The sequence below is a fragment of the Heliangelus exortis genome, chromosome 13, assembly GCF_036169615.1.
Source record: "Heliangelus exortis chromosome 13, bHelExo1.hap1, whole genome shotgun sequence".
NCBI lineage: Eukaryota > Metazoa > Chordata > Aves > Apodiformes > Trochilidae > Heliangelus > Heliangelus exortis.
Window position 1 is genome coordinate 17,615,356 of NC_092434.1, and position 18,324 is coordinate 17,633,679.

Here is an 18,324-nt window from a genome sequence, read left to right on the forward strand (position 1 = left end):
ACGGAGCCCACTGGGGACCGGGAGGCTCAAGACTCAGGAGGTGCCAAGTTCCCCCCACGGAAAAGTGGGAATTTGTACCCAGTGGCTGCGGTGCCATGGGTGTCCCACGTCCTTGGCTGTCACCCGGGGAGCTGCTGGGCTCCCTCCGTCTCCCCGGGGGTTTAGGAGAGGCACAGGGGTGGTGTGGCCATTTCTCTGCCTTTCTGCTGCTGTTTAGGAAAAAAAAAAACAAAAAAGGCCAAAACACGGCCTTTTAACCTGTATTTGCTACGTGCAGAGGGAACTGGAGTCGGGGGCAGTGATGCGTGGGGCGGGTGGGACAGGTCGGGGAGATGCTCCTGAGGAGGGGGGGTGGGTGAAGCTGTGTCCCCAACACCCCCACCCCGGCTGTCCCAGCTTTGGGGTGCACACTGTGTGTGTGTGAGGGGGGGTTCAGTACGGAGCTCTCTGCCAGAACCTCCCAGAACCTTCCTCAGCCAAGGACCCAGCCCAGGGGTGGCGATCCCGGTGCTGTCCCCCCCGGGGCGGGGACACAGCTGAGGGGCGAGAGGTGTCCGGAGGCGTGAGGTGAAGAACCCGGTACTGAGGGGGGAAGGAGCGAGGGGGCCAAAGGGCAGCGGGGAACAGGGAGGACGCAGATGGCCTGGCTCAGGAACAGCGTGGCCAGCAGGTCCAGGGAAGGGATTCTGCCCCTGTGCTCAGCCCTGGGGAGGCCACAGCTTGAGTCCTGTGTCCAGTTCTGGGCCCCTCAGCTCAGGAAGGAGATTGAGGTGCTGGAGCAGGTCCAGAGAAGAGCAAGGAGGCTGGGAAGGGATCCAGCACAAGTCCTGTGAGGAAGGGCTGAGGGAGCTGGGGGTGTTGAGGCTGGAGAAGAGGAGGCTCAGGGGAGACCTCATCACTCTCTACAACTCCCTGAAAGGAGGTTGGAGCCAGGGGGGGCTTGGGCAGATATCAGTGGGACAAGAGGGCATGGACTAAAGAATTTTTTCCTAATATCCAACCTAAACCTCCCCTGGCAGAGCTGAAGCTCTGCCAGGGGAGGTTTAGGTTGGATATTAGGAAAGAATTCTTTGCAGAGAGGGTGCTCAGGCATTGGAATGGGCTGCCCAGGGAAGGGGTGGATTCTCCATCCCTGGAGATATTTCAAAAGAGCCTGGATGTGGCACTCAGTGCCATGGGCTGGGAACCACGGGGGGAGTGGAGCAAGGGTTGGACTTGATGAGCTCTGAGCTCCCTTCCAACCCAGCCCATTCTAGGATTCTATGAAAATGGCCCCGGAGCTGCCTCAGGCAGGCGGTGAGTGCTGCCCCCCCCCCCCCCCCCCCCCGCCATCTTGAGGAGCTGCAGCTCCCGGGCGGAACCATCGCACTGCTGGATGGGGGGGGAAGGAACGCGGGTTCTGGGGCGGTACCACTGCACTGCGGGGGGGGGGAGGTGTGTGTGGGCTGCCCGGGCCGTACCACGGCAGCGCGGAGGGGGGGGTTGGGTTCGGACCGCACCACTCGGCCGGGGACTCCACCCCCCCCGGCTCCGCGCGCCCTTTGGCGCTCCCCGCCACTTCCCCTTCCCGCCTCGCGCTGATTGGTCAGCCCCGCCAGACGGGGTCGACCTTCAGTGCGCACGCGTGGTGCCGAGCGCCTCCACCCCCGGGCAGCGCTGATTGGCCGCGGCCGTGGGAAGGGCCCCGCCCTTTCTCGGCCAATGGGCGCGCAGAGCTGGCTCCTCGCGGAGGGGCGGGGCCGGGCAGGGGTGGGGGGGAAAGGAGCGACGGGCGTTGATTGGCTGAGTCGCTGTAGGGCCTGCGCTCTGATTGGAGGAACCGCTCGACGGGGAGGCGGGAGGCGTGGCTAAGGCCCCGCCCCCCATGCCCCTCCCACCCCGTGCCGCGAGGGGACGGGGGAGGGGAAAGGCCGCGACGTGAGCGCGCGACCCCGTCCGCCATTTTGTAGGTAAACGGCGGAGCCGAGAGGAGAAAAGCGCGATCGGCCCCGGCCCAGAGCCCCGCTCCGGACACCCCCACACGGCCCCTGAGGTGAGATTCCACCCACGCGCCCAGCGCAGCCCCGGCCGCCCCGCTGCTGGGGGAAAGGAAGGAAGGAAGGGTGAGAGCTCCGGGGCGGCGGGGCTCGGGGAGCCGCGGTCCGGTGTGGCTGAGGGGAGGTGCAGGGCTGGGTGTGAGGGGAGAGGGCAGGAGCGGGGCCGGGAGCAGAGGCCCGCTCGGGACCGCTGTTTCCGGGGTGCGTGTGGGTCACCCGGCGGGGCCCCCTGAGGCCTGGCCTGCCCCGACCCGGTCCGGCCCGGCCTCCTCCGGTCCCCGGCCCGGCCTTTGCCTCGGCACCGCCGCCCGTTCCTTCAGCCGGGCTCCGATCGGTAGGAGGAGCAGCCGAGCACCCTCGGAAGGGCTTTCCCTGGGCGCGGGCCCGTCACGGCGCGGCTGTGCCCGGCAGGTCCCGCGGCTCCGGGTGCGGGGAGGGCGGCTCCGGCAGCCGCACCCTCAGCGGCTGAGGCGGCGGGGAAGGCTTCGGCTTGGGAGCTCATCGCACTCCTCCGTCCGGGCTTGTGTGGACCGGTAACCCTCGGAGAGCCCCGGGGAAGCGAGGCGGTGCCGGGCCTGCCCTGGGGCTCGGCGGTCTCGTTGGAAGATGGGCGGTGCGGTGACTTAACCCGGAGGAACCGAGTGGCCCCCGAGCACTGAGCTGTGGTAAATAACCCGGTGACACAACCTGCCTGCAGAGCACACGGAAGAAACGCTTCTCAGCGCCGTCCCTCTGGTGAGAACGTGCGGCCCGGTGAGAATGGACTGGCTGGTTCCGAAAGGAGACAGAGCAGTGATGCTGTGCTGTTAGAAAACTCTTTTGCCACGGTTCTCTTAACTCAAAGTGGTGCCAAGTTCTCTTTACCCCGTAAGTTTAGTGAGCCCTTAGAGTTTTATATCATCTTACCCCAGTTTGGACTGTTTACAACACGAGTTAATACTAAAAAACAGAATATTTGGTTTGTTTGGTATATCCTGAGCTCAAAAATGTTTCTGGATGCCAGTAGGTGGAATGAAGCCTAACATCTGCTGTCAGTGGGATGTTTCTTTTAAGCAGGTAACAAAACAGGTGTGACACCTGCCAGGTCATTCTTAGCACCCACAACTTAAGTGTTTCCTGTTTCTAAAGTATGTTTCCTGCTTTTAAGTTAACTACAGCGGCACTGAGTAACGTGATAGGCAGGATGAGTCCTGGGGAGGTGACAGTCTTGCAACCAGGAAACAAACTTTGTTGGTAATAGACTTGTTTGTCCTTTCCAGGCTTGTTACTGCTTTGTTTTTTCTGGTTTTCTGCTTTTAAGTTTGTTGTTAATTGCTGATCCTCTGTATTGGCCTGATCTGTGCAACCCAAGTCACAGAAAGCTTGGTATCTACCTCTCTGCTCTGCAGAGAAACACCTAATCCTGTTATCTTTTTGGCATAGTGCTCCTGGACACTTTAAGTCGTTTTAATTAACACTGAAATTAAATTTAAATGGCCACTGTTGGTGCTCAGGTGAGCAAGTGCACTAGAAACTGTGCAGACATAACTTAGGAACAGGGATGTTTTGTGAGCTGGTCAGGGATCATTGCTAAATTGTGTTGGGAATTCTTACCACTGAGAACCATGGTTGAGGACATAACTATTTTAGCCAGATTTCTCTTTTATTCTGTAACTAACCCTGGTGTACAATGCTGCTGTTCTCCTTTGCCTTTTGAAATAGCATTTAATTGTTCTAAACCAGATTTTTTGATGGGAAAACAGCATGAAGCCTTTAAGAGCAGGTCCCTAACTTCTCTCAACTTTTCTCCAGCTGAAACTTTATCCTGCTGAAGGAAAAGTAGGAAGTGAGAGTTTCTTGGAAGCTTTTTTAAAAAGACAAAAATGCTTGAAGTGGCTTTGTCATCATGATGGATGCCTGCCTGATATATATCAGGTTGGTTCCAAAACTTAAGGAATGGCACAAAGAAATGAGCTTAGTTTGGCCAATCTCTCTGTGAACTAAAGCTGCTGTGTCTCACCAGCATCCTGGTTTTGGGTTTATGGGAATTGGGTGTGGATTTCCAGGAAACACCTGAATTGGAACTGGACAAATCAATCAGTAGCTTATTGCACTGTTTGCTACACTCACTTGCACAGGATGATTTTTCTCTCTGTAGATTTCAAAGTGATAACCTGAAATCTAATGTAACTGTGGTGTAACTCCAAACTTTTCCTCCCTTGGAACCCTTTTCCCCTGGGACTTGTGGGAGATGTGCTGCTCTTCCATGAGTTCTGTGTCTGCATGGGTTTGAGGAGGGGTAGGAGAATGTGTTCTGAAGAACAGCTCTAGGGGTGGTGCTTTTACATGTTTTACATGATGTTTTCTGACAGGAGTTTGTAACCTAATCAGTGAACATATGGTCTAAAAAAAAATAATCCTAAATTAAGCTTCAAGTAGCTTTGAAATCACTTTCTTTGTGAGGCTGTTTACCAGTTTTTGAAAGACTTCAGCTTTAGCATTTCCAGCAGCAAGTCTCAGTTACTCCCTAGTGATTTGCTTCAGGTTAGCAGGGAGTGTTTTTGTCAAACCCAGCTGCTGGTTGCATATTCACCCTCTTTATTTTCTAATTTTGGGATTCTTGCCTAAAATTTGATCCCATTTCTGTTTTAATAGCTCAGTAGAACTCTGCTGTTGAAATAGGTGCTAAATGCTTTGCTGGTGGCCTGTTGACAACCATGTAAAGCCTTGAGGTGATGTAATGCTGTGGAGTTCAGTAAATAATTTCTACCTTTTAAAAATCATCTGTGTTGCACAATATAAAATGATAATATCAGAAGAGCTCCCAGGTCCCATGTCTGATAGTTTATCCATTACTGTATGACAGGAACTGTAATTGAAAGTAGCTCATTTTAGCAGCAAATTTAAGTTTTTAATTTGTTTTGTTTGGTTTTTTGTTTGGTTTCTTTGTTTTTAACTCCATCTGGAGCCTGAACTTTCTGAACCTGTAAATATGCAGGGTTTGCCCCATGAACTGAAAGCTTCTTGTTGAGGCTGGTGGAGGGAGATTGATTCCCACTAAAAATACAAGTGTCTAAAAATACAGTCTGCTTTGCATAGCATTCATAGCTTTCTTAATCAGTGCTGCAGAAATTGAATTTTATCCTTGTGCTGGATGACCAGTGTACCTGTGCACTCCTGCTTTCTGGGCAGGGCTCCCATAATTCCTGATTTTTATCTCCTCCTGGAAGTTACCTTGCACCATTTGAAACTCTTGAAGTGCCCTTAGTTTGATGCTTGTGAGAGTTCCCAGGTTTTTTTCTGTGTATCCATTCTGTGCTAACCATATATTTAGAAAATAAATAGGAAGCTGCTTCCTTCAGCTGTTGTGTTCTGTCCTTGAGTTCTGGTGTCTACTCCAGCTCTTCTTCTGCTTCCTTGAAAGGGAAGAGCTCTGGTTCCAGCTTGAGTTTTCTGGTGGCACTGGAACAGCTGGAAAGTGGCAAAGCTTTTTGTGTTTCTGTGCACTGAAAGTGTCCTGAGGTGGCAGCCCCTGCTTTCCTTGGAAGAAAAAAGAGCAGGGATGTGGGATCAGTGCTGTTCAGAGAGAATCAGATTTATGACTGACATCAACTCAAGAGTTCCAGTACTTTAAAAGTTTGATTTTTGGGGGTGTAGGTGTGATGGCTCTGCTCTGTCAGTCTGAGGAACAACACCCAGATAAATGTTTCTACTTCCTTCAAAGCCTGAAAGGCAAACTCTGCAACTTCAGTTCTGACCTTAAGAATGATTTGGTTTGAGTTTTTGGTTTGTGTCCCATTCTTGAGTCCCAAATTCAACAAGCCCTAGAGTTTTCCAGGCTGGTTGCTGAAGTTTGGTGCTCCGAGGGACTGAATTCCCCTTCCCAGCTCCTGGTGGTGGCTTTGTAGGTGGAAGCACTGTGGCATGGTGCTCTTTTTCAGAAGATTTATGTTGGTCTGTGTGATACACATTGCCAGTCAGAACAGCTTGCAAAGCATGCACCAGTGAAGCTTTTTAGATTATTCCAAAAGAGGAAAAGAACTATTTTTAAAAACCCAAACAATAGGGTATTGTGCTGCTGAGAAATCTTTAACTTCTGTGCCTTTCCCCCTACCTACAAAGCTCTTTAACACTGGGCTTTAAAAGCTGTAAGTAAAGGTAATGACTTAGAGCTTGTCAGATCTACAGAAAAGAAAAATTGGAAGTTTTCTCTAGTTCTTTTTGCAGTTTTAAACATGCTATGAAATTCCTTTATAGCCCAACTGCCTTGTCTCTGAAGAATGTTTTCAGTATTACTGCTTGAAAAACTTTTTCAGGAGATGCAAAGAGTTTTCTTTTGTGTGAGCAGGACCTTGGCTTCCAGGAGTACTCAGGATTTTCTGTTGCATAATGAAAGTCTGGAGGTCTGTTGATGATTTGACTTCCCTCACAAATAGCTTACTCATGTTCTTATTTAACATCATAAACTTTTCCCAGAGAGCAGAATGACCTTCATTCCCTCTGACAGGATTTGTTGCTCTCTCTGAAGGATGGAGGGTAAGTTTACCCCATGTAAACCTTCTCATCCTTTCCAGAGCAGTGTTGCTGCCTCTCCCACTGAGGTTCTCACCTATGGGGATTCTTTCCCACCTGGGAGGAGAAAATGCTTTAAAATGGAGGCAGCTGTCAAATAAGTTGTAGTTCTGAGTGAAAACTTTTCTATAAAGAGAGAGGGCAAAAGATTTTTTTTTTTTTATAGTTGTCCCCAGCTCAGCCTCCCTGATGTTCCTGTGGAGTTCCTGCAGAAGGAGTCACACTGCTGCAGGACTTGTGTTCTGATATCATAGAATCCTAGAATGGGCTGGGTTGGAAGGGACCTCAGAGCTCATCAAGTCCAACCCTTGATCCACTCCCCCCGTGGTTCCCAGCCCATGGCACTGAGTGCCACATCCAGGCTCTTTTGAAATATCTCCAGGGATGGAGAATCCACCCCTTCCCTGGGCAGCCCATTCCAATGGCTGAGCACCCTCTCCAGCAAGAAATTCTTTCTAATGTCCAACCTAAACCTCCCCTGGCACAACTTGAGACCTCTTGTGCCCTCTTGTCTTGCTGAGAGTTGCCTGGGAAAAGAGCCCAACCCCCCCCTGGCTCCAACCTCCTTTCAGGGAGTTGTAGAGAGTTGCCCCAAGCCTTACATCTGCCAAGTTACCACTTCCCATCTCAGTGATGAGGCAGAATTCCTGTACTGATGGGTTTGGCCATAAAGCCAAGGCAGTAAAACAACAGCTATTTTCCTGAAAAAGTTGTTTTCAGAGTCTCAGCGTGAAGCCTTTGTGTTATCACCAAGTGGAGCATCAAGACAGTGGCTCTGCAGCCTGACCCACCTCCAGGAGTGACAGTGCTGCTCCTTTGAGGCTCCTCACCTTGGTGGTTGTGCAGGACTTGCTTTGGGATGTGATTTTATCACACTGACAGTCTGTAATTTAACAGATGAGCTGTGAAGTGCCAAGTTTGGTATTGTCACAAGTTTATTAAGCTGGCAAGCTCAGCTGGTGTGGCTCACTGGAAAGCTGTTACAGTGTAAGCCAAATGTTGGGCTTAGTTTATTGCTGCTTGTTTTGAGTTTTCAGTGCGGTGTTACTTGGGTGGCAGTGAGGCAAAATATCACAGATGTTTAAAAAGCTCTTTTTTTTTTTTTATATATAAACTTCTGATTGATGCTTTGAGTGATTCTGACCTCAAATTGTTGTGTGCTACCTAATTCATTCTGCATCTTGCTTTCTTCTTTCTCCCAGTGCTGAAAGAGGAGGTATTTTCCTGACAGAACTGTTTTTTGCCAGGCTGAAAGATTTAACAGGCAGAGATGAATAAATGGGGTTGGGTACTGTGAAAACAACTAAGCTTGTGTTGTGAAAACTTAGTAGCACTTCTTTTTCCTCATGGATGTAGGTATGGCAAATGGTTTGTGTAAATTAAGCTATTAATCTTTATTATCATGTCTTTATTATCAGTTTTTTTTGTTAGGCTTTATTATATTTTCTGTTTGGCAAGCCAGATTGTAAGAGAAATTGAAACAAAAAGCTCTGAGGCATAATATCCTAGGAAATAAGTTTCTATCCTGTAGTGTTCTGGTGGAAGTAGAAAATGTAGGGAAGTCACTCACTGCTTTTAACTGCATAATATACTAGGAAATAACTTTCTATCCTTTAGTGTTCTGGTGGAAGTAGAAAATGCAGGGAAGTCACTCACTGCTTTTAACCATATAAACAGCCTTAATTAAACCAAACCAAAACTAAAATGATTGCCTTCCCCTGGAACCAGACAACCTGAAGCAACAGCAGTGAAGTTGCTGCAGAACCGACTTCTAATCCCCTGCTTTTCTTTCAGGTGCCATGTTTCAGAACCGAGGAAGACAACTGAGAAAGAAGAGCTGAAGAAAGTTAACCCAGAAGTTGATACAGGCTAATTGGGGGAAAAAAACTTAACCTGTCTCTGAGGTGACTAAAGGGGAATAATGGTGATTTTGCGCCGGGCTCGGCCGCCTGCTTCCGCCCCAACCAGCAATGAATCTTGACTCGCTCTCGCTGGCCTTGTCTCAAATCAGCTACCTGGTGGACAATTTAACCAAGAAAAACTACCGAGCCAGCCAGCAGGAAATACAGCATGTAAGTAAACTGAGGATGCTGCAGAAGTAACCTGGCAAAGGAAAAAAGGGGGTGTGAAACAGAGTTGCTCTTCCCGGCTCAAGTCCGCGGTGCTCTTGTGTGCGTGGCTGAGGGGTGGTGGCTGCAGCCTTGAGAACTGCAGCTTGAGTCTCTGGGATTCCTGCTGGATTCCTCTGGCAGGTCATGGAATATGGCAGCTCCCACCTGAGGCCAGTATTCACTTCATAGTAAACACTTGGAAAATATAAAATACATCTCTCGACTCAGTATTTTATTCTTCTTTTAAAAATACATCAAACATAATCTCAATTAAGAGATTTCTACCCCAAACTTAACTAGCTTAACTGCAGCTCTTGGAGTGAGCTTTGCAAAGCTTACTCTTTCAGGGTAAATTTTTCAGCTTTTGGACATCCCATGGGATGTTGTTGGTTTAGAGGGAGAGGAGAAAATATACATTTACTCATCAGAGTTGTTATGCTGAAAGCATAGGTTGTGGTTACTTAGCTCTGAAAATGCTTTCCCTGAGCTGAAAAAACTCAGAGGAGTTTTGCTCCTCTTCTGTTGAAGTACAGCTGGGTGGTGAAGCCAAGCTGACTTTCTTCAGCCCAGCCAGATTGAAACCCAAATATCTTAAGATCTGGGCAAGAATTCTGGTTTAACTGACTCTTTTAAAAATAGATCCAACTAGCAGGATGGACTGAAAAGCATTATCTGTAGAGGAGCACTGAGAAGGAAGTGAATGTTACTGAGCCAGTTTTAGAAACTGGTTTAGTTCAGTTCCCAGCAGACAGCTGGGCCAGTTAATTTTTTATTTTTTTTTCTTACCCTGATGCAGTCCTGCAGTGATGTGAGTGAGATTAGGAGGCCAGAGGGCTTTAGCAGAGCCAGTTTCTGGTAACATAACAGCTGACTTCTTTAGAAGTGCATTCATTATTTATCTTGAGGTGAGAGGTGGTGATTGCAGCACTATTCACTGCTTAAAATTATCTCCCAAGCCATGAATAAATCTCCTTTGACTTCTGCAAAGTTGTAAAGAGTTTTTGTGAGTTCAGTACTGGCAGGAGGTTCCTCTGCAGTCCTGTTGGCCTTTCCATCACTCTTGGTTTCACCAGACAATTTTTGCAGCAGGGTGTGACTGAGGCATGACTTGCAGATCTGTCATGAACCCTCAGGTAAAGGATAAGAAACATGGAGTTGGGAGAAGATAGGATTGATCTGCTGTTTGTCTGGAATGTGGCCCTCTAAACCAGGGGCAGATTGTTCCTTATCCTTCACAGCAGGCCCCTTCCACTCACTGGTGAGAGACTGGAAACTGGTCTGTGGCAATAGCTCTTTTGTTTGTTTTTGCTTTTAAGATAGGAATTTAGTCTTGAAATCTCTATGGTCTTTTTTTTTTTTTTTTTTCCAAACTTCCTGGTATTTCTTTGCTTTAGTGGTTGCTAGTACAATTTTTCCTTAGGTAGCTGAGGAGACTATGTGCATGCTCCAACTCTGTCTCACAGCACACTGTCTGGTGTAAATTTTTAGCATAATTCACTCAGTTTCACAAAGCTAATACCCAAACATACAGAGCATATGGAAAACCAAACTTGGAGCTTTTCTTGTCACAACTGATCAGGATGACACTTTTATTGTCATCTATCACTTGCAAGCATTGCTTTGCCAAAACTGAGGGAGTTTTGCTTAAAACACCTTTTAGTAGTCATTTAATGGAAGTAGTGTTTAAAGACTGATTAAAAAAAAAACAACCAGAATATGTGAAACAAACCTTTTATGCATTTGTCAGAGAGGCAGATTCTACAGAATTGCTTCCTCTGGAATCAGTTTTTGTGGTGTCCCCCAGGAAGCAGGTTTTGTGGTGTCCTTTTCCTGAATTAGTGGTCAGGAGAACCTATCTGGAAAGGAGGGAGGGACTTGAGGAAAATCAAAGCTTTCTTGATCTAGAAGAGCAGAGCTATTTTTGATCTAACCCCATGTTTGCCTGAATAAAATCCAGTCAGTCTCTGTGTGATAAATTCCAAATATGGATGGGTTGAACTTTATCCTGAATCACAGACTGGTTGAGTTTGGAAGGGACCCTCAGGAGGTCATCTTGTCCAACCTCCTGTTCAAACAGGATTGCCTAGGAATACATCCAGACAGCTTTTGAGTGTCTCCAGGAATGGGAAAACTCCCAACTTTTCTGGTTGGCTTGTGCCAGTGCTTGGTCACCCTCATGGTAAAAAAAAAAACAACAAAAACAAGCCAAGCCAAGAGGACAGAGCCTAAAGCAGTGCTGTTTGTCCTTATGCACAAAGCAGCCAGGAACAAAAAAGGGTATTTATGAGAGGGTAAAGAGTGGCTTGGTGGAGGCAAGCAGAGCAGAGGCAGAGCTGCTGGTGTCTGGTGGCACACATTGTGCCTGTCCTGCAGCTAGAGAGGGGGGAAAACAATGGCAAACTTCTTGCCAGGAGATGAAGGTTGGATCTGCTACTGTTTGGAGTGAAGAAGCAAGTGGTTGGTGATTAAGTGACTGCAAGCTTCTGCCAATGGGATTTTAGAAATGGGGTTAAAAATGGGATTAAAACAAAAAACCAAAACAAATTAAACAAAAAAATTATTTATGATTAAAACAAAAAAAAATGGGATTAAAAAGAAGTAATCCAGTTAGATGATTAGGTGTGAAGAAATGAAACCTGAAGATACTTCAGACCCCAAGCTGATGAGCTGCTCTGTTGCCAGGAGTTAAACTGAAGGCAGATGATGGGGGATGCTAAAAAAAAATGTAAGAGCTTTATTAAGATTTAATGAGGAGTGATGTGTTGCAAACTAAGAAATGCAGATCACCTGTTTGTGAGGTATAGAACTCACTTGAATGTACTCTAAGGGCAGGGCAAACCCTTGGCAAAAGGTTACAGCTGCATGTGTTCAGTGGAAATGAAGAGTTTTCTACAGATGGAAGGAGGGAAATGTGTCCTGTGTGTTATTCCCTTTATGACTTTAAAGACCATGGAGTAATGGTGACCAAGTTGGTCATGACCAGGAGGCAAGCAGAGCAGCTGCCTGCAAGATGAGAGAAGGTGTCTCTGGGGTAAATTCCTGCTCCAGAGGCACAGAGCAGTGGTGCCCACTGTCCCAAGGCTGTCCCCTTGGGAGTCTGGTACTGGAGCTGTTGGAAGAAACAGGGAGAAGTGAGGCTGTGGCACTGTGTGCATTTGGGGCTCCTCTGGTGGGGGTGGAGAAAGTTGAAATTATCCTCTAGGTGATCTAAAACTCCCATTTTACTTCTGAAGCATACTACCCATGAAATGCCTGGCTGCTGGGTCAGTCACTCGTGTCTGGAATTTCTTTGTCTTTTTTTTTGTTTCGTGTTCTGACAAAAGTCAAAAGTTCTGACAAAAGTCTCCTTGTTTATACTTTTCACCTGCAGGTAGAGGAGTGACCCGACTGCCGGGTTACTGATTAAAAAAGAACATTCTTAGCAGTTTGGTGAAAGCTGAATAGATGATTTAACCACTAGAAATACCACTGCAATCCAGAGTACTAGACTGGGATCTTGTTCTGTTATGACTGTTTGCTACCAAGTTGTTTGGGGGATGATTTTGTTTTCCAGATTGTGAACAGGCACGGTCCCGAGGCAGACAGGCATTTGCTACGCTGTCTCTTCTCCCACGTGGATTTCAGTGGCGATGGTAAAAGCAGTGGCAAAGATTTCCATCAGGTACAGTTTGCACTGGGACAGCTGCTTATTAAATTTGGCTGTTAACAAATCTGCAGGAAGGTTTTGATCAGTTTTACCACAAAGGCAACTTAGAGGTGGGGGCCTCAAGGAAACTTTTCTGCCACGAAGCCTTTCGGTCACAAGCACCTTTTGCCAGTCCTCGTGTCAGAAGATGACAGATTGTTGATCTCTGACTCTTGTGGTCCCTTGGTCTGGAAAAACAGCTTCAGTACAGCTGCTTCTTTCTTCCAGCTGCTCTGTTGTGGAAGCCTTTTTCTTTGTCTTTAAAAGTTGGCCCAAATGCCCAAACTGGCACTTACAGTGATGGCTGTTTCTGTGCCCAGAACTGTTTTCACCCTTGAACAATTTTGCCACCATTTTTTTTGCTCATAAACAGGATACCAAATATTCTTAGATTGCATGAGGATGCTTACAGAAACTACAACACTGCACGTGTGTTGGAGAATGTGTGATCACTTCCCTCAGTCTTAATAAAACAAACTAAAACTGAAGGAACTTGCCCGAAAACAAACCCGCCAATGTTAGTGAGAATTCGGTCACTTTGCAGACCTAAGCACGTTGCCTTTGGTTGGTTTTACTGCAGACAGTGAACAGTAGTGGTTTTGGTTCCTTCTGCTGCAAATCAATATGAATTTTCAAGTTCCCTTCTTCTTTTCAGACCCAATTTCTGATCCAGGAGTGTGCGTCGCTGATCACAAAACCCAACTTTATCTCGACGCTGTCCTACGCCATTGACAATCCCTTGCACTATCAGAAGGTTTGTATGGCTCCTGAAGGAGAACCCCATGTCAAAGGGCAGTGAGTTGGTTTGTAGGAAACCAGGTGGCTTTTCTCTGGCTTTTCCTGTGGTTTTTTTAAAGGCTAAGATTGGTTGGATCAGTTATTGGTTGTATCTTGAAAAACCGAGCTTGCTCAGCAGGAGGGGTGTTTGGGGTTTTGTTGTTAAACTCAGAATGTCTTATTGTCTTATTTATATATATGTCTTATAGATTGTCTTATTTGTATAAATGTCTTTATGTCTTATTTATTGTCACTCAGAATGACTTGAGAACTAATTTTAAAACTCCTGGCTTCTTTGTGGCAAGCAGAACCCAGTTAAATCTTTGGTGCTCCTGTTTCTTTAAATTATGAAAGCCATTATGGGGGATTAGTAGGGAAAGAGTGGGATATGTGGGAGAAAATTTGAGTCTTAACCAAAAGGATTTTCAAAGATTTTTTTTTTTTGTGTTAAAACCTACAGCAGAGTAACTACTAATATTCCAGACCTGCAAATGGACTCTGTCATGTTAGGAATGAGACTAATCATTTAACAGCTGACTAATCATAACAGACTAATCATTTAACTCTTCTTACCTGTTTCAGAGTCTGAAGCCTTCACCCCATTTATTTGCCCAATTGAGTAAAGTCATCAAATTAAGTAAAGTTCAAGAGGTAGGCGAACGTTTATTTTGAAACTTTTAATCTTTTTTGATTAAGCTTGCTGGGAAGAATTGATGTCTCCTTACTGTGATGTGTTCTTGTTTGCAGGTGATATTTGGTCTTGCTTTACTGAACTCTTTCAGCTCAGATCTACGAGGTTTTGGTAAGTGCAAGTGCAGCAGGGAGGATGCCTTTTTTATTTTGAAGCAGGAGGCTTTCTAGATGGATAGGTTTGTGCCAGTGGGACTTCAGTAATTGCCATTTTTGGTGCTGTTGAAGCCTTAACACTGTTTTAGAGGGGCAATAGATAGCAGAGTCATCTTGTCTTGTGTAAATTTGGACACAAATGACTTGCTAGATAACCAAACTAAGGTACTGTCATATCTTAACTTTTAATTACTCATTAATATTCAGGTTCTGAGGTACGGATTATGAGACTTCTATTTAAATCTGGGTTGTTGTGGCTGGTGGTGGCTACTGAGATGAAGAGGATGGTACCTGGATGGAAAGACTCTTCATACAAAAAAAGAAATATCAGGTTTTGACACAATCCTCTCTTTGTTTTCCAAAGCTGCCCAGTTTATCAAACAGAAACTCCCGGATCTTTTGCGTTCTTACATTGACGCCGACGTCAGTGGAAATCAAGAAGGTGGCTTCCAAGATATTGCAATAGAGGTCCTGCACCTTCTCCTCTCCCATCTCCTTTTTGGGCAGAAGGGAGCTTTTGGGGTAGGACAGGAGCAGATTGACGCTTTCCTCAAAACATTACGTAGAGGTAAGTGGGGTGATGTTCCAGCAGCAAGGTGCCAAAGGGCTCGTTGGGACTTCCACTCACTGCAGACTGAAATGGTGAGGAGCCTGCTGAGGCAGAACTCAATTTTCATGACTTAACTGACAGAAAAATACCCCTGTTCTGGCATCGGGCCATAATATGCTATTTTTCTTTCAGTGAGCAGTGATGTGGTCTCATGGCTGGGTTTTTGAAAAGTTGGGATAAAGAAGCATTAAGTAGGGGATATTGAGGCCTGTATTTGGTTTAACTGAAGTGACTCAGTGCACTGCATGGAAAAACTTGAACTTACAGTGTCAGGAACATGTGTTACCATTTCAGACAGGTGTATTTTAAACAGTGGGTTGTTTATGCTGGATGCAGATCTATGAGGAAACACAAGCACAGTGAGAGAAGGAGCTTTGAATAAAACTCCAATTAATTTCCTGGAAGCTACCATGGTCTGCATGTGATGGCAGGGGATGTTACTGATGTGGTAGTATCTTCCTTTCTGAAACAATGGTGGTTGATGCAAACCCATTAGAATAAGTGTTTGGACTCAAAAGATAACTGAATTTAACCCATTCCTTGGTCCTCCAAAAGAACCTTTTATCCAAGACCAAATTACTTACTCTATTGAAGTCTAACTTCTTAGTTCATACTTCCTTTAATGAAAATCAGTGTATCAGCTTCTGCAGTTCCCCTCATGTTGCTCTGAGAAGTTGGAAACTCTTCTCTGAATGGCCCTGAAGGGTAAGGAGTCATTGGGCATGATCTTAAAGGTCATGTTGTCTCCTGAAGGCCCACCCTTAAAATGTCTTTGCTGTCTCCCACAGACAGCAAAACTCCCACCCTCCTGTCCAATCCTCTCCTTCCTGTGTCTCTCTTAATTTTTGCTTCCCTGGAAGAAAGAGGGAAGTATTCTCCATGCCCAAGTGCCTGGTTTAGATTTGCCAGGTTTCTTAGACTCAATAGCAGCTCCTTTGTTTCTTAATACTTCCTGATTTGGAGGAGAGTTTTTTACTCTGCTGCTTGATTGTTTCCTGCTTTTTTTGGATGACTGCTGCTAGTGACATTCTTGTTCTAAACTTAGGATCAGCACAGCTGCCAGCCCTTTGGGCAGCTGCACTGAACCTGTATGAACCTGGTTTATTCTACATTCCTGTTCTCCAGGAATATCCAAGTGTCAGTAGAGAGGTGTGAGGTGAAGGAATGCTGCAAGAGTGCCCTCTTGATTTCTGCAGCAGCAGGGAAGCTTTGCAGTCAAGTTATTTTAAGTAGTTACTTGTATGCAACTGGTAGTTTGGATTTTTTTTTTACACTTGTTTGACTTTTTTTTTTTGTTACTCCTTGCTTTAGATTTTCCCCAGGAGCGTTGCCCTGTGGTGCTTGCACCACTTCTATACCCTGAAAAACGGGACATTCTAATGGACAGGATCCTGCCTGACTCTGGAGGGATAGCCAAAACAATGATGGAGAGTTCTCTGGCAGATTTCATGCAAGAAGTTGGCTATGGCTTTTGTACAAGGTTGGTAGGAAAAAAGTAACTTTCCAACACATCCTGGGTGGTGGTGGGTTTCTTGTTTCTTGAGGCAAAAGGTAAAGAGCACTTCCTGTACTAAAATAACTAGGTTCTTGTTAATTATTATGAGGTTGGTTGTTTTGATTCTGGTTTTATGTGGTGCTTTCTTCTAGTGTCTATAGCATGTCTGAGATTGTGTGGGATTTTGTGAGGATAAGAAGTGCTAGATAAAGGTATTAAAATTCCTCCTGAAGGATTTGGAAGAATTTGATGATCAGAGTTTGTTTTTTAAGCAAAAAAAAAAAAAAAAAAAGTGACTAGGTAAGCAAAAATAGTAACTAAATCCTACTGGATCTTTGGGACAACTTGGCTCCTGTGGCAGACTCCTTAGCTCACCATCCACATGAGGCAGATTACAGCAAAACTGACTTGAGGTAATCATCTCCAGGAGAGCTGACCAGCAGCACTGGCCTTTGATCAGTCTGATTTAAGATTATTTGTAGCTTTAGAATTGAATTATGGCAGTGAACTGCTGGAGTATCTTGGCAGGTGCAATCTTTGTGTATCTGCCATCTGCAGAAATCCAACTCAGGGTTTGAATGCAGTTTTCAGGCTGAGAACAGGAGCCTGGGAGTGTGTGGCTGGGTTTGAAGGGAGCCTTGGTCCCAGCCCTCAGTAAGAACCTAATGGTTTTGTTTTTTTTTAAAGGAAAGATTCACTTCAGAAGCATGAGCTGAGAGAAATTATTCTGTATTTCAAAAGAAAGGCTGCTAACTCACAGATACTCAAGTTGCTGTTTAAATTATTAAAGAAGCACACAATCTAAATGTGTTGCAGGACACTGAAAATTATTTTATTGGTTAACATGGGCCTGTTTAAAACATCTTTTGAGCTGTGGTCGTGCTGGATCAATCTTTTTGGCCAAACTATGAAGTGTTCACAAAGTGAAACAAGAACTGCAAAAGAAACCTTCAGTTCTGTAACTGGAAATTAAGTATTTGCTCACTGATTGTTCTTCTGGATTCCCAAAGGTTTTTGTGAAGGTTTTTCCTGGTCACCTTTGATCAGAAATGCCATCAGTCTGGAAGGCAGGGAAGCCTTCACAGCTTACCCTCTGAACAGGGTGCATTCCCAGAGCCTTTGTTTCCCTTTTAGATGGCAGAAAACCTCAGTTTTTGAAGCTCTGTGGTCAATACCTGGCAGTGCTCTTAAGAGAAAACAGTGCTAAGTAACAGCTAAGTAACCTTCTGCTTTTACTTGGACAGAGCTTAGTGAAAACAACTCTCACTTTTTGTAGACCCAGTTTGGAATTGAGTCCATGACATGCTTTGTTTCACAGAAATATTTGCACTGTTTTCCTACTGATTTTTCTCTTTTCTTGCTGATTTTTCTCTTCTTGCTTGTCCTAGGATTTTGTTAGGGGTGGATAGTTCACTATCAACTTGAATAAACTGTCATATTTTACAATCTGCAGTTTCCCCCAAAACTCTGAACTTCCCCAGCTGTACTCTCAGGTCTTGTTTTGCTTTCTTTCTGTTGCATCAAGATCTGTGTTTTGCTGAGAGCTGTTTTTGTTTTCCCCTTAGTGTTGAAGAATGTCGTAACATAATCATGCAGTTTGGTGTTCGGGAGGTCACAGCTGCCCAGGTTGCCAGAGTTTTGGGGATGATGGCTCGAACTCATTCAGGGTTGACAGATGGTATCCCATTACAAGTGAGTGGCTTGCTGGGGTGGGGATTACCTGTAGTTTTTCAAGAAATCAGTAAAGAACAGGGAGTTAAAATGCTCACCTGTAGCAGCTGAAGAATATTTTTTTTTAACTGTTCTGTCCTGAATGGCTGTAACACATTCCTGAATAAAAGATTCTCAGAAGAGTGCAACTGGTGTCATAATTGGTCTGAACTCCTGCTTGCCTTCATGGGGCAGGGAGTTCTTTATTTTTAACTAATATTTAATTGAGTCTTTTTACCTTGCAGTCTATTTCGGCTCCTGGCAGTGGGATTTGGAGTGATGGGAAAGATAAAAGTGATGGAGCACAAGCCCATACCTGGAATGTGGAGGTCTTAATTGATGTTCTTAAAGAGCTGGTAAGTTTTCTAAACACCTTATATGCAGAATATCTGAAAGAAATGCATGCCTCAGTGTGAATGTAAAGCTTTTTAAGCTTCTAGCACACAGTCCAGCTTGTAGTCTTTCAGCTTCCAGTCTTATTCTGTGTCTATTCTATTCTGCAT

General features: G+C 45.7%; 1 protein-coding gene across 12 annotated transcripts in view; it reads left to right on the plus strand.

The window, feature by feature from the left end:
- The first annotated feature begins 1,846 nt into the window (after positions 1 to 1,846).
- Positions 1,847 to 18,324, plus strand: part of CNOT1 (CCR4-NOT transcription complex subunit 1) — a 68,466-nt gene continuing 51,988 nt past the window's right edge. For 8 of the 12 annotated variants that reach the window (XM_071757132.1, XM_071757134.1, XM_071757125.1 and 5 more), the window contains exons 1-9: positions 8,382 to 8,659; positions 12,252 to 12,359; positions 13,039 to 13,137; positions 13,743 to 13,811; positions 13,908 to 13,962; positions 14,371 to 14,574; positions 15,928 to 16,096; positions 17,677 to 17,803; positions 18,067 to 18,177. In XM_071757132.1, coding sequence (XP_071613233.1) covers positions 8,558 to 8,659; positions 12,252 to 12,359; positions 13,039 to 13,137; positions 13,743 to 13,811; positions 13,908 to 13,962; positions 14,371 to 14,574; positions 15,928 to 16,096; positions 17,677 to 17,803; positions 18,067 to 18,177 — 1,044 coding nt within the window. In that variant the 5' untranslated portion in view covers positions 8,382 to 8,557. Of the gene's footprint in view, positions 2,033 to 8,381; positions 8,660 to 12,251; positions 12,360 to 13,038; positions 13,138 to 13,742; positions 13,812 to 13,907; positions 13,963 to 14,370; positions 14,575 to 15,927; positions 16,097 to 17,676; positions 17,804 to 18,066; positions 18,178 to 18,324 lie in introns of those variants that run through there. The other 4 variants (XM_071757133.1, XM_071757130.1, XM_071757137.1 and 1 more) reach the window with 2 other exon arrangements.